The 16,047-nt window shown below is 36.1% G+C and overlaps 2 protein-coding genes across 2 annotated transcripts in view; one reads left to right on the top strand and one right to left on the bottom strand.

Annotated features, from left to right (window-relative positions):
* Positions 1-8,229, top strand: LOC107678419 (tumor protein p63-regulated gene 1-like protein). The gene is made up of 7 exons (XM_016473666.1): positions 1-271; positions 402-513; positions 2,402-2,493; positions 2,859-2,909; positions 3,000-3,125; positions 3,303-3,456; positions 5,558-8,229. The coding sequence occupies exons 1-7, from the start codon at positions 183-185 to the stop codon at positions 5,750-5,752; spliced, it is 819 nt and encodes a 272-aa protein (XP_016329152.1). The 5' UTR covers positions 1-182; the 3' UTR covers positions 5,753-8,229.
* The window catches only part of LOC107678416 (WD repeat-containing protein WRAP73-like), a 26,048-nt gene continuing 18,137 nt past the window's right edge, over positions 8,137-16,047 (bottom strand). The window contains exons 11-13 of the mRNA XM_016473665.1: positions 12,402-12,527; positions 11,537-11,728; positions 8,137-9,436 (exon numbers count right to left, since the gene is read on the bottom strand). Coding sequence (XP_016329151.1) covers positions 9,327-9,436; positions 11,537-11,728; positions 12,402-12,527 — 428 coding nt within the window. The 3' untranslated portion in view covers positions 8,137-9,326. The remainder of the gene's footprint in view (positions 9,437-11,536; positions 11,729-12,401; positions 12,528-16,047) is intronic.

Here is a 16,047-nt window from a genome sequence, read left to right on the forward strand (position 1 = left end):
TTTGGCTGAACTGTTCCTTTAAAAACCCGAATGCAGCTGGTAACTCATAAACAGAACGGGTCCCTTTAAATCGTGCGTAGAGTGGAGCAGGTGGGTGTTCCCCTGCGCAACACAGTGCTGCTGGAACCGAGCGCAGTCACTTTTTACGGAAATTTGCGGCTTGTCCTCGACGCTTTAGCGAAATGCTGCAGCTGAATGACAGCGTGGACCCTGAGAGCCCGGGTGCGGCTGTTTTACACCCGGCGGACTGTGATGATGGGCTGGATTTGGCCCGAGCTGGAGCTTCGGTGGCCTGCTGCACCCCGCTACAGACCCTCACGCCTTTCCATGTCCCCAACCCAACCATAGAGCCCGGGTGCGGCTGTTTTACACCCGGCGGACTGTGATGATGGGCTGGATTTATCCCGAGCTGGAGCTTCGGTGGCCTGCTGCACCCCGCTACAGACCCTCACGCCTTTCCATGTCCACAACCCAACCATGCGAGCCAAAGTCAAGGATTATTTCGTCTTCAGGGTGAGTAAGAAGCACAGTATTTGCTACAGAACGCCCGGACTCGATAGTCAAGGTTGTGTATTCTGTGAAAAAATGGTTTGTTTCTTAGTGTGTTTACTAGATGGGGTTGTATGTCAAAACCAAAAGAAGCTCATGGATGAGCATCATAGACGCGTTCATAAAATGAACAAAACGCAAAGACGTTAACATTTAATTGTTTTTTTTTTAAGTTGACGCTTAAGAATGCCTGTTGCTCGAAAATGCGTAGGGAGCTCACCAGGATTTGTGACACGGCCATTGTGCCTAGCGGTCTCTTGTTAGCTGGAATGAAATGCAGTAGCTGTAGTGACCTTGTAACATAATTATGAAACTAACTATAATTAGGAAGCCCAGTTAACAGTTTGAATCACTGATTAATGTGACATGAAGTTGATTGTTTTTGCCAAAAAAGAGGCAAAGACAGTATCAGGCTGTTCAGAATTGAATACCAATGTACTGCGTATTGTGTAGCCTATACTGTATACTGCCTACTACAGTTTTCAAATAGTATGCAGTGATAAACGTTTGAAACAGATTCAAATTCTTTTGCATTTATGGTGCAAATGTTTTCACTTCTGACAGACGCACGTTAAAAAAGTACTTATTGTCTTCATGTTGTATTGCAAAACACTTTTGCTGCTATTGAGGTGGGATTACAGGAAATGTTAGGGACAAATTTTGTGAATTTATAGAAATGAATCCGAGATGACCACTCGAATGGTATGAATGAAACACACCATTTCATTAGACTTGCGTTCTTTTTAGAATGATGATGATGTAAATGTTATAATTCTAATAAATGGTCATTCACTACCTCCACAACCACCTGAAACATTATTACCCATATAGATAAAATGCTTCTTCCTCTAACTTATATTCTGGTTTGTCACTCAAGTCACTTTATATTACAGTGTCTGCTAAATGAATAAATATAAAAGCAAAGAACAGCATGCTATTTTATTTATTTTTGTGTATGTGTGGTTTCAGTCGGTTCAATTTTATCATACACTCTAAAAAATGCTGGGTTAAATATAACCCAGCGCTGGTTTAAAAAGGGACAAACCCAGCTATTGGGTTGTTTTGACCCAGCAGTTGGGTTATGTTTTGGACCCAGGGCTGGGTTTGTTCCTTTTTAACCCAGCGCTGGGTTATATTTAACCCAGCATTTTTTAGAGTGTAAATTTAGAATACATTTAATACATTTGACGCATCACGCTTTCTGCATGTTTGTACACAGGTTTTACACTCCAATCCACATATGATTGTTTGATAAATGAGACCCATGCAGTGATGTACATTGTAAACTATGGGAGTAGTGTGGTATCATGCTTTTGTGTTTGATCTTGAGCTGTTGTCATCCGTTTATGTGGCCTATAGCAGTGGTTCTCAGCCCAGGGGCCGGGGCCCTATAGGGGGCCTCAAGATTTAAAATAAGACAAGAGATGCAGCAATCAGGAAATGTCTTATTTTAATTCACCTCTCAACAACTTTTTTTCTTTTTTTTTTCTATAAAGAACCAGGATTTTCAGTGTCTAGGAATTCCTTAAAATATTAGGGATTGTAATTATAAAGGCGTGTTTTCTTGACCTGAATAGGTCATATAAATTAATAAAATACTAATGGGAAGTTTTATACTTTTTTTTTTTTTATATGCATTTTTCTAGGTATGCCAAAACAATTTACAAGGAAGAAATTGTGAGTGAAAATTATTTTTGAGGAGAATGGAGGCCTTGGAGTCAAAAAGTTGAGAACCACTGGCCTATACGGACTTTAACTACACAGTAGAAATAAGTTGTATCTTTTTTTTTTGACATCCATTTGATGTTGTTTCAAGCATCTAAATTAGGTGCTGTTTTTGCTTTGGTCTCAGCCAGGAACCATAGAGCAGGCAGTCAATGATATCCGCACGGTTGCCTTGCCTTCAGAAGACGGAGAGGTTCTTAGCGTGTGGCTGCTAGCTGAGTGAGTCTATTGCCATTTCTTAACACAATATCACTTTTATTGCATGAATTTCTAAATGAACAGAAGGGCCTTCAGTGGATATTGATTGCAACCTTCACACAAAAACATACCATGGGACTACCATGGCTTTTGGGAAATACTATGCTATTTTTTTTTTCATGTACTTTTGATTTACCTTGGGTTACTATGTAAATACCATGGGATTTAATTGTAGTCGCTGTCAGTAATATGGCATCCATTAAAGTACCGTGATACTAATATGTCATAACATCACTGTACCATGGTACCTCTACAGTATGTTTTGCTGCAGAATTTGACGGATGTCTGTTCAGCCGGCTTCATGTCCTCTTTATATTTGACCACAGAATCGATCACTGGAACAATGAAAAAGAGAGACTGGTTCTTATAACTGAGAGGTAAGAGAGTACTGTAAGTTTTCACTGGAATGGATGTTTAACTGTTAGTATCAGGAAATGGGTTCTGAATGAGCTGCTGGTCTGTTGCAGGTCTTTGTTGGCGTGCAAATATGACTTCATAAACCTCCAGTGTCAGCAGGTCATCAGAATTTCCCTGAACGCTGTGGACACGATCTCAGTCGGCGAGTTTGAGTTTCCCCCAAAATCCCTCAACAAGTAAAACACTTCATTCTCAAGCACAAAATACAATCTGCTGATTGACATTGTCATTAAATGACAAATGTCCCATGGCTTTCTCCACACCGTTATGTTAATTAGAACATTATAATAACAAACTTTAAAAATCGAAACTAGATTTAGGTCGTATTAAACTTTGTTTGTGTGTGTGTGAAGGAGAGAGGGAACCGGTATCCGTGTCCAGTGGGACAAGCAGCCAAAACCTTCGTTCATGAATCGCTGGAACCCCTGGTCCACTGACATACCCTACGCCACCTTCACCAAACACCCCATGGCACACGCCGATGAAAAGGTGGCCTCCCTCTGCCAGGTAACTGTGCTTCCTACTAGTGTTTGAGTCTTATAGATGGTTCTGTATCAATACTGAAACATTTGAAATGATTATCTTCCGCTGTATGGATGCACAGGTACCAGCTGCATTCTCGCTCTCTCTGACAGTGAGCTGACGCACACAGCGGTGTGTGTTTTAATGAAATGCACTGCATGTTTCAGAGTGAAGCGCGACACTGTTTTCTAGAAATGTAAAAATGTGGTTGTTGTCAAACCAGAATTGGGAACATTTATATATCTTTTTACTTTTTGCATCAACCCGCCCAGGGACACAATGAAAATTAGCCATCTTGGCCAAATCTGGCACATTTTATATTGAGTCTGTGTGTTTAATTAATGTGTATTGTCCATGATTGAATAAATAAGTGAATAATGATTGGATGAATGCACACACAGGCACACACGACTTGGTTTACAGAAAAAAACACTCAAAAAAAAAAAAAAAGTCTGAATTTAGACTGCCAGTTACGCTTTTTCACATTCGGCATAATTTCCACAATTTTTTGGGATTTAAAGCTTCTTTGCAGTTTTCCACCAAAATAAAAGCTCAAGAGTTTAACTTTGGCCAAAGAAGAAATTCATAAGTATTGTAATTTTCCTTTTGTAAAGTAAAATTTAACTTATAAAACGGATAGTTCCGGTCCTTGATTCTGATTGGCTGAGCCGCGTTCGAAGCTGTTGTAAAGTATGGTGCGTTCAAGTCATGTCGGATAGATCGTATTTACGAGTTGAACGCACATGAACGCCACCACAAAGTCGTTATTACGAGTGGGAAACTAATTTTCTTTAAGCCCCGAGTTTCCGAGTTGGGGGCGTGTCAGTGAGAAAACGTGTTGGATGCAGTGGACGCATCCAAAGACTAGATATGCAGCATCTGTATTGATGGTAAATTTGTTGAAATTAATAAAATGATTAATTTTTTGTAATGTAAAATAAAACTGTTACATATACAAAATATTATATTATTGTATAATTACCAAAGAACATATAATGATGCAGTTTACATCACCTTCATAAATTTAATAAAAACAGAAAAAAGCAAAAACACAATGACGCACATTCTTTATTCATCATCTTGTAGATGTAAAGTTAAAAAAATCGTTGAATTTTATGGAAAAAAAGTTCAATCGCCATATTGTTCCGACCAAAGTGACTTGAACGCACCTGACGTTGTAATTACGACTTGTCAACTCGTAAGTACGATTGTCCCAGGAGGACTTGAACGCAGCAGTACTCTACAAACATACACCTTTGTCTACTTCTGTGAGTTGCTCGGTAACCACTTTGTTGCAACCACAACTGTTTCTGAGGAACTACATTGTTTGGTGGAAGAATACTGTTTTTATTATTATCATTACACTTTATTTGCTCTGTTTTATTTTGTGAAACCTTACTACGTATATGGAATAACCGTAGCCATGGTTTACAGTGAATTTATAACAGCTAAGGGGGCTTTAGGCACTCCGCGTCACATCGTGCCTAACAACGTCCCTTAGCTGTTATAAATTCACTGTAAACCACGGCTTCACGGGGCTTATTGCTTTAATAATAATTAATAATGCATGAATATGAATAATTAATACATTTTGTATTTTATAGTGTTATTGTATAATAATAATAATTATCTCACTCAGGGAGCTATCATTCCTGAGGAGTCTCAGAGTTGATAAGAAAATACTTTGAATTGGGCCAAATTAAACTAAACTACTGTTATTGTTCAAATTTTATGCTAATGTGGCATGTTTTTGGAAAATGGTATCAAATATCAAAATTTCTTAAGGTGTTTTATAAAAGTTAGAAATTCTAGTATCATGACAAGACAATTTCATACAATAATCAATTTTGAAATCTTGCAACAAAATCCTAAAAAAAAAAAAACAAGATGAAATGCATAAATAACTTTCACAGTTCACAAAAAAGAAAATGCAAGCAAAGTGAACTGCAGGTTCTGCGCTAAAGGAAATCTTTTGAAATCTCGATCTCAGACGCCAAAATCGTGGCTAAAACCTTTCAGTGAGCTCTTCATACTTTGCTGTATACACAGGAAGACAAATAGAAATGAATTCTGCTCACAATTTCAGCTTGAGAATTTCAAGACGCAGCTTGTCCAGGCTGTGAAAAAAGCCCATAAAGACTTCCCCATCCCGGGACGAGCCAATGGCGTGCTGATACTGGAGCGGCCGCTCCTGATCGAGACTTACCTGGGCATCATGTCCTTCATCAACAATGAAGCCAAACTGGGCTACGCCATGACAAGGGGGAAAATCGGCTTTTAACTCCTGAATTCTCCCTCCATTTCTCATCCTCCAGTCAAGTGCTGTTTTTGAGTGATACTGCTACACTTGAGTATGTGAGTCCAGTACTTACTGCTTATTTTGTTGTTTGGATGTAGATAGCGTGTGAAATGTGCCAGGCAGTGAGACGTGTGGTCACTGCAGCAGGATGTGCCTGGATGAAGCCCTCTTCCTCTATTCACATGTGGTAAAAAAAAAAAAAAAGCCTTTCTAATGTGTTCGAATGGTTTGGAGATGCAGTGTGTGTTACTGGCAACGATTTGACCATTGATCACTATCCCTATTAAGTCCCTACAAATGGCATCCCCTTCCAGAAGTGCCCTTTAAGGGCGCAAAAAAGCCATTTGGAATTCACCCTAAAGCTCACAACGCTTGCCCCGCCACCGGGGTCTTCTGATTGGTCCATTGTTTTGGAACTGACATTGATGAGCGGCACTGTGTGTAAAAGTTTAAATTCTTTTAACTTGACACAGCATCTTAAAAACGCGGTGCTCATGTGCGACACGCTGCAAAAGATATTGCATATGTTGCATTCTGAACATTTACTTTGACATATTGGACTTCGGTCAAAGTGGCGATGAAAATCCATCCGGGCAAGCATTTCCCAAAAGCATCGTGAGCTAAATTGATCATAGAGACCGCTGGTGCCAATGGTTCTACGATCTACTTAGGCTTACGATGCTTTTGGGAAACGCAGCCCGGATTTTTTCACCTGTATTTTGATGTAGTGTAAATTCGTTAATCCGAGTGTAATGGATTAACGAAAAAAGAAAAAATATAGGGTGTGAATTTGGTTCTATGCATGGGTTGTTGATTGTATTTTGAGAAGTGGGTGTTTGTGGAGACGGGTTTAAGTGCACTAGATGATCTGAGAAGTCTGCTCACTGGAAGGTTCAGTTATGACATTTTGATTAAACAATACAAGCTCAAAAACAATAAATAAAATAAAAAATAAGAACCATATGCACAGATGAAATATTCACGGCAATGATCTATAACATGCATTTAGAAAATAGATTTCCATTTCATGGCAACTTTAAATACCAGTGGAGTTAAAATGGTGTACTTCATGAAACACAACCAGAACAAATTTTTGTGAATTTTTCAGTTGAATCATGTAAATTTCAATATTTAATTCCATGTTCACAATTGATCGCAAAACAAAAATAACATTTTTTTTATGAACGATTTGCATGAAAGTTTGTTCTGTTTGTTTCATGAATGGGGTCCAATGTGGGCTAAAAAGGTTTTAAAACTGCATGCTTTCTGAACAGCACTACTATTAAATAAAAACTAAGACTTACGTGACGTAAAATGTACTTATTTTCCTCTGCACTGCAGTGCTTTTATAAGGTTTGAAACTCTCTGAATAAAGTTGATTTGGACTGTTACTGAACATAACAATTTAGGTTTTAGTACTCATATTGCTTACATAAATGAAATCTCTTAATAATTTTAGAATTATTTAGATCTAGACCCATGAGACTTTACATTTAATACAATCTGCATCTGTCTTTGCAAAATGAAACCCAAAATAATGTTTTGCATAAAGAAAATGAGCTCAATTCTCAATGTAATGTGAAAAAAAAATCTAATTCTCATTAGTAATGAAAGTTAAAATCAATAGAATCAGCATAATTTAATATTTAAAATCAGCATTATGACTCAGGCAGGATTTATATCCCAAACACTGCTACTAATATAAGGTCAAATTGCAATTTATGCAATGTGTGAAATAATGTTTGTAATAGAACACAGTATTGTCCGCATGATATCTTCAGATATAATGCTGGCTTTAGGCAACACACCAAAAACCATGGTAATATAGACAGGGGACATGTATTCTCAAGTGTGTCCACAGGAAGCACCTGCCTGACATGTATTTTCTCACACTGTTCTTATTTCAAAGTGAATTTCAGGTCTTCTTGTGGCTGCTGTAAACTCATGAAATGTAGCGTACTACTGTTACGTGTGCTTTATGTACAACTCATGTTTGTGTGCTTTATCCATAATTCATGCCTCATTTCTTTAACCTAAAAGACAATGTTTAAGTCCTGCCTAATTTACAGAAAGTTGAAATGAAGTTAACCAAGGCAAACAGTGTGTGTTTGATACTGTTGATTCCTCAGGGGATGTTGGTCAACAGATTGGCTTTTGTTTAAGGATGCACGACACGGCGGGACGTGAACTTGAAGGTTTCCTGCTGTTGAGCGATTACGGGTTCAGAGACTTTGAAGTATTTTTCACGCATATGCTCGTTTGTTGGCCAATTTCTGTTTGTTTCTTTTTTTTTGGCTATACATGGAGAAATAGTTGTAACCTTGTTGAAAGTGTCTGTTTTTTTTTAATACAGGCATCAGTGTTTTTTTTCTATATTTGTTTTAAATGTAATGTAAAGTTGTGCATGATGGTTATGCCTGCAACTTGTTAGATGTATAATTTGTTAGCCATAGCCTCAATTCACCAAAAACAAAATCGAAGCACCTTTTCCTCTTTTCAAAAACACATGTAATTGTTTTTCAAGTAAAATTTTTTATTTTTTTTTAACTCATCCATGTTATTATAGTAAAATATTGTTTGTGTTACGCAAATCAAGCCTAGATCTGAACTCCTCCAGGTTTGTTTAAATTTAATTTTTGAAATCATCTTAAAAATTGTTGCCTGGATTTCATCACACTGATTTATGTAATATAAACATCATGCTTTAAGTAAAATTATGGTTCTTTTAACTTTTTTTTCTCATTTGTTGTGTCTTGTTTTTACAAAATGTTTTACATTGTGAGATTAAGCACAAGTCCACATAAATTGTCATTAATTGGATGCAAAACAATCTTAATTAAATCTAAATGAAAGTATTTATAAATCTTGGTATTTATAGTATTAATTGTATTTAATTCCTTAGTAGTCTATTACAGTAATACTTTTTGTGAATTGTTCTTGACAGGTTCACCTGTAATCTCTGTAGAAGACAGACAAAACCTATGGGAAACATCAATGTAGAAACCTTTATTACAAATAGCGCTAACTTTATAAAAATAAATCTAGTTTTCAAACCTTAAACATTAAGGAAATTGTCATTCACAACCATTCACATTCATCTGAAAAAACAACAAAACCTTCAAAATCACATCAAATCTAAAGTGACATAAATGTGATGTGTTTGTATGATATATTTGGTCCTCCAAAACCGTTATTTAGCTTGTCTAAGGCCATAAGAAGCAGATGTGAGTGAAAGCATCGGCTCATTTGCACTATGCTGGTGCTGGAGAATCACACATGCTATATATCTGTACTTGACAACACAAAACCACATTTCATTCCCTCACAGACTATTATACTCATTATAGCATGTGCTCTATCGAAAATCATTTGTGTCAAGCTGAAACCAAGTTATAAAACCTCACCTGAAAACTACACAGAAGTGTATTTGTAGTACATTTGTAGACAGACACAGTGTTTAGCCTCGAGTTCTTTGGAGAGCAGATCTCACAGGATTGCAGGAACTGCTCCTGTATTGTAGAAGCAGGCTCTGGGGAGTGTGATGAAGAGCTCTGGTTTATTTCTCCTCCTCTGCTTCCATGTAACACAGGCAGATGTGCTCTTTTGAGAGCAGCACCAGTGAGCTGCCACTGCAGTGCCAAAACAGAGACTGCACCTGAAAACTGCCTGTGAGGAAACACAGAAAAAGAAGTTAGATGTTTCCTTTGATGCAAGCAGCTTCCTGTATTGTTTCAGGGGAAATGCTTTTCCTCAATCTGGTTTCAAAACAACTATATGTGACCCTGGAGCACAAAAGCAGTCTTAAGTCGCTGGGGTATATTTGTAGCAATAGCCAAAAATACATTGTATGGGGGTCAAAATTATCCATTTTTCTTTTATGCCAAAAATCATTAGGATATTAAGTAAAGATCATGTTCCATGAAGACATTTTTTAAATTTCCTACTGTAAATATATCAAAACTTAATTTTTGATTAGTAATATGCATTGCTAAGAACTTCATTTGGACAACTTTAAAGGTGATTTTCTCAATATTTTGATTTTTTTGCACCCTCAGATTCCAGATTTTCAAATAGTTGTATCTCGGCCATATATTGTCATATCCTAACAAACCATACACCATTGAATAGCTTATTTATTCAGCTTTCAGATGATGTATAAATCTCAACTACGAAAAATTGACCCTTATGACTGGTTTTGTGGTCCAGGGTCACATAAATGATCTGAAGTTGTAAAAAAGGCTGATAGAATCAAAGCAGTGTCTGTGCATCAATTAAATTGTATATTAATGCAAAAAATTATATTCTTATAGAATAATTTTTGTCTTTATCTTGCTTGATATCAGTTATCAGCCTACAGTGAGACTAATGAATGGTGGAAGAGTTGTTAATGGATGCACTGATCTATTAAAATTCAGCCCAATACAAAAAGCTGATAATAAGCTTTAATGCTAAATGACAGATAATAAAAATGTATAAAATAACTTACTTTTTTTTTTTCAGTACAAATACCTTAAAAAAAAAAAACCTTACAAACTAAAATCAATCATTTGAAATGCAACACGTGAATTCAGGCATCATACAAATGGATATTAATTTCAAGACTTAATATTACATTAAAAAATTATTAAATTAGTGTTTTTTGATTAACTTGACTGAGAATCAGATCTAAATCTAAAAATCACAATCTAAAAATATGGGAAATTAACATGTACAATAATAAATTCAATATAACATATCGACTGATACCAATAAATTAAATATGATATAAATTAAATCAGCCAATAACTGAGATGGTACCAATAGGTTGTGCATTACTAAAATGTATTCATGTAATTATTAATACATTTAAATTCAAAAATCAGTGGAGATTTATCATCATAAGTTTTTCTAACGAATTAGTGAATTAATAACTTGAATGAATGAATAAACTAATAATGAATTAAAGAAGTGCTATAAGTATTGACATACAGTACACTCACATAAAGCGATATATAATATATAAATCTAAACTGGCATTTTTTTTTTTTCATAAAATGTGGCTATATAATTATTTGTTTAAAGTTCTATACAGAAGTATGTCCAGCTTTGTTTGCATACATACAGTATACTCACGTAGGGAAATATATATTACAGCATACCTCAACTGCTCGATTGCTTCTATCGTTGCAAAATGTCAACAATATTATCGTCCAGCTCTAATGTGCTAAATGAGACTATAAGGCATGAAGATATTAAGATTTTTAAAAAACATTGACATGTTTTTCTGTAAAGCTGCTTAGAAACAATCGTGTATTGTGACAAGAGCTATACAAATAAAACAAGTTGATCTAGATGTGATGATGCATGTGAAATATTTTTCCCTTTTTAAATGTTTTTTTAAAATGAGAAACAAAATGATGGCTCGTCTTCACATTTTTGTGAAAGATGCAGTTTCACCAAGAGACAGACTCGTCTTGTATACAATGCTGCTAGTGACATAATGTCCTGTTTGTCATTAATATTCAAGGAAAAACATATACATAAATCTTGTCATAGAGGGAAAAAAATATTTTTAACGCATTGCTTCATGGCCAGTAAAATAATTTTCATAGCAGGAAAATTTAGCCACAACTAGCAGGTGGCATACAGTTCATTTTGACCAGTAACACACAGCCGCTTGTTGCTTTATTATAACACACAGAACTGTATGTGCTGGTCAAGCAATGGAGTAAAAGCTTGTTTGAATGTAATGCTGAGGCATGCACAGTGGTGAAACTGGATCCATACCTTCGACTGGTACATTCACAGACACGCAGCCAGCTGGTGACCACAGATAAACTTTGGTGTTTCCGGTGCAGAGAGCCAGTCGAGGTCTGTGTGGGTCCCAGACAAAGCAGCGCACAGGAGCCGTCTGCTCCAGGACGGCCAGCAGACCGAGTCTCAGCATGTCCCACACCCACAGGCTCTGAGGCATGTTATCTGACAGACGTTAGACACAGCGTCAGTGGAAACCAACAACAACACACGAGCCTATGAGCCACAGTTGTCAGGACCTCTGAATAGGAAGAATAATGCAAGGGACTTTCCTAAGAAGCAAGGACACCAAATGGCTCTGAAAACACGATCCAGGTTGGCACTGGCAGAATGTAATGCTTCTCATAATGCATGGCGATAGAGGTGAACTACACAGCTAGGCGGAGCTGTTCCCACAGTCACTGAAAACGTTTCTGTGCATTGTAAAATTGTGATTTCTGGGGCTGGAAAAGTAATGGAAATCAATTAAATCTTAAGTAAGGGAAGTTAACACTAAAGGCAAAAACCATTGTTTTTTTTCAGGCACCAGTGAATTTCTGTTCTGAAAAATGAATACAAATGAGTGCATATTAAATAGACAATGGCATTTGCATATTTAAACAGCATTTTATAAAACTTGTAATACAAAACAAAAGAATGGTCATACATTAGTGTTTCACCCTATTCACCTGTAGTGTGTCTTGTCTGAATATAAATGTTTGCAGATACTCTCGTCTCTAAAATATTTCACTAGCTAGAGACTGCTCTTTGCGATCTATGAAATCTTTCAAATGTTTAAAATCTTTATCTAGTAATGTAAGTTATGGAAATTCACATTCAGGATTCATGATTGCCTCACCATTCTTTGTAGCAAGGTAGCGATTATCAGCACTGATAGCCAGAGCGGAGATGCCGATTTTCGGGTTGGCTCGGTCTGGATCGGGCTTGATTACTGGCACCTGGGCTGGCAGTTGTGTGATCTCATCTGAAACAAGGCAAGTCTATCTGATTAAAATGTTAAAGCACAATTTTCACAATTTAAATGCATTTCACCACCTATTTCTGGACTAAAGCTTACAGATTATGTGCATTAATGCTAAACCCTGTTTCACACTTTTGTAGCATTTCATTTTTTTACTTGAAATCCACGTACACATGCTTTTAGAAATGGCACTAATAAAGGTTTAGGTGTTGTACTGGCTTAATGCTGATTGGAACTTCAAAATTATTATTATTAAATTATTTAAAAATACACATAATAGGCACTGTATTCACTGTATTTAAATATGTGCTGTTAATAATTATAGTAATGAGACTGTAATGAAAATTACCAAGACATTTCCTTTTTTTTTCTTTTGATTTTGGGTGGAATATATCCTGGGCATCTTTTCATGACATTTAAACATAGCCCCCCAAAAAGGGCTATTTTTGGTATTGTACCAGTGGTAGTTTTTCAGTCCGGTTTACACGAGAGCACCTGGAAATTTGGTTTGGTGCTCACACTGCACATAGCGTGACCCATTATATATAACTATAAAAAATAAAATTATTAATAATAGAAATATTATTATTGCACTTCATTCATTTATTTTTTGAATAAAATAATAAACAAAATAGTGTGACAATATTTATATTATATTGTAAAATAAAAAGTGAGTATCAAATAAAAAACCTATTATTTTATAGTGCACTAAAAATATAATACTAATATTTACACATTCATTTTATTTTATTTCTTTATTTTTTATATGAATTATCATCATTTTCAAAGCTAAAATCAGCAAGCTTTTATTCTGGCGGGTTGCCATCAAGAAATTATAGACCTATGCGCATCTGGTTTTGAAGTCAGTGAATGAAGTATCACGGTTTTTGAGTTTTGCTCTGAAACTGGCAGTGCATATACTAGATTTATTCTTTTAGTTCGAATGGAAATCTTACACAGTATTACAGTTAGTCAATCTAAAACGGTGATTGTGTATTAACAGCTGTCAACCAGCGCATTTCTTATTTCGGTCACGCATGCGCACCTCTTATGTGCATCCCTGTCTACATGTAAATTGACTCTGTTGTGACTTGATAACCTTAGCATATAACCAAGTTGCCGAACTGGTGTTGATCTGTCAACTAGTATGTGGTCAAATGTTAAGGTGCTCAAGTTCATGATGCATGACAAAAAGGGTTTTTTTTCAGCTTCGTTTCAGTAAATCTTGTCTTCTTTCCTATAACCACTTTCTGTGTAGTTCAGGGCTCAGTCTCATTGTAACATGATGAGATCTCTATTACCATGATATTGGTGAGATTTATGTAGCGGCATCTGCAGACTACTGTCAATAGTCCAGCAAAAGAAACAGATACTCATCATTTTTAATGACCTGCCACCACGTTAAATCTACTGCATCCACTGACACAGTGCTGTCTGCATGTGGCAGGTAATGTTAATGCACACTTAACGCATTAACACGTTAATGCACACTTAATGCACACTTCAGTAACACACTTACCAGATACCCTCCTCACATTATAAACAGTTTACCTACCAAGAAATTAATCCTACCAAGATTAATGAAACTTACACTTGCTCTGTGTGCTAAATAGTGAATTATCCATAGTCAGCTGATGAATAGAAAGATCCTCACTGCCCACAACAGGTCTTTTCTCTACTTCCTTAAGCACCACCTAGAAAAGAAAAAAAAAACTGCATCAGATTATTCAACTCGAAAAAAGGCAATGACTTTCTTATTTTTAATATTTTCATAATGGTCTCGTTTGTGCAACCCAGGCTCATTGGAAAAACGTGTCTGTCGTGGTGCTGTGAATAGATTAAAAATAATTAACTAATTAATCGCACATTTTTCTGAAATTAATCGTGATTAATCCCACCTAACATTAAAGTTTTTAAATAAACTTTTATATTGCAATAATTTAATTCAATCTTCAAATTAATGTAGAAACACAAAGAACAGTATATTTGTAATATTTGTTTAGTAGCATCTTTTTTTTTTTTATGACTGAAGGCGAGTATCACTACTGATGTCTCCATGAAATGGTTTTCCCCCCTAATATTTAACCACTGACTAGCCATTCAACATTACAGTATTATTGAGAGCTATCAATTTGAACATTTATTAAGACTTTTAAAAATAACAATTTCTAATTTAAATGAACTTAAAAAAATCTTCACATAAACCCATCATAATAAACGTCATATTTAGCTACCTGTGCCCTTCAGCAAGTAGGAAATATACAGACATTGAATGAAGTTATCAAACACTAAATTGTAATTTAAATAAAGATTCATCCTTAAAGCTACAAAAGTGATTGATTTCCGCTTTATTTTCTTTTGTGCTTTGATTAACAGATATCACAGCAGCTGTTATTAGGTTATTTTGGCTGCTATTACTTTAAGAGCTGCCGCTGCTGAACATGACGTGGATCTGACACGCATCCTATTTTCTCATAACTCTTTACCTTTTCTGACCCAATTCAGGTCTTAAAGTGTCTACTAATGAGCTGACGAGTTGAATCAGGTGTGTTAGAAGAGGGAGACGGTGCTGGGATATTCCAGTACAGTTTTGAAAAACATTTCAGAGACATGTTCTTAAATGTGACTCATATAACAAATACTTACATGCATGCACAGTTTTAAAGCTTTAATTGCCTTTTTGGTAACTTCATGATCATGACTTTACTGACGACATAACCATGACATTGCATGCTCGTAGTTTCTTTCGCGCTTTAATATTAAATGATACAGGCTACAGTGCGCGCCGCCACATTTGTGCATGCAATTGAAGAGCACGTGCTATGAGCACAGTATAACGGCTGACAGGACAGGGGAAAATCGTTTTTACTGACATGTGGCCTGACAACAGCTTATCTGACCACAGTTCACTTTTCTTCTACTCAATCTACCTCATCACCTGTAGCTTTTTCGTACTCGTTTGACTCGCGCCTGGCGCTGAGGTGAATTTGAAGTGTGCATCTGAAAGTCTAAATAAACGCAATTCATGTCAAGAAAAAATAAGAGACAGAAGCAGCAGTTGTGAGTAGGGTGGCCAACCCTAGCTCCGCCCCTGCGTTAATTACGTTAAATATTTTTAACGCGTTAAACTGAAAAAAATTAATCGCCTGCGTTAACGCGCTAATTTTGACACCACTAATATAAACATACGATTCGCTCAACTTCATTCATATTTGAATTTATATATTATTATATTATATATATTATATCTATCATATGAATAAGAAACAAAATAAAGGCAAGTGATAAGGCGCGTTATTTTTGGATAAACTATTTTATTCACAACATAATCTATCTTAAAATACAGTATAGGGTTATGATAATCAAAACAGTCCTGAGCTAGATCAAGTCTTGATCTCTGCAAACCAAACTATCACTTTAATTAAACGTATTTTCCCCCCACTAATAAGAAGATTTTATCATTAGCTAGCTCCACACTGGAGAGCTGCTTTATAACAGAAAATCAAGTTGTAATTCTAACTGA

The sequence above is a fragment of the Sinocyclocheilus anshuiensis genome, unplaced genomic scaffold (assembly GCF_001515605.1).
Source record: "Sinocyclocheilus anshuiensis isolate Anshui unplaced genomic scaffold, SAMN03320099.WGS_v1.1 scaffold112, whole genome shotgun sequence".
Lineage (NCBI taxonomy): Eukaryota > Metazoa > Chordata > Actinopteri > Cypriniformes > Cyprinidae > Sinocyclocheilus > Sinocyclocheilus anshuiensis.

Excerpts from the sequence above, each read along its gene's own strand:
- LOC107678419 (XM_016473666.1), top strand. The coding sequence starts at position 183 with ATGCTGCAGCTGAATGACAGCGTGGACCCTGAGAGCCCGGGTGCGGCT. Across the intron at positions 514-2,401 it reads AGGATTATTTCGTCTTCAGG|CCAGGAACCATAGAGCAGGC; the intron begins GTGAGTAAGAAG and ends CTTTGGTCTCAG. Across the intron at positions 3,457-5,557 it reads AGGTGGCCTCCCTCTGCCAG|CTTGAGAATTTCAAGACGCA; the intron begins GTAACTGTGCTT and ends TCACAATTTCAG.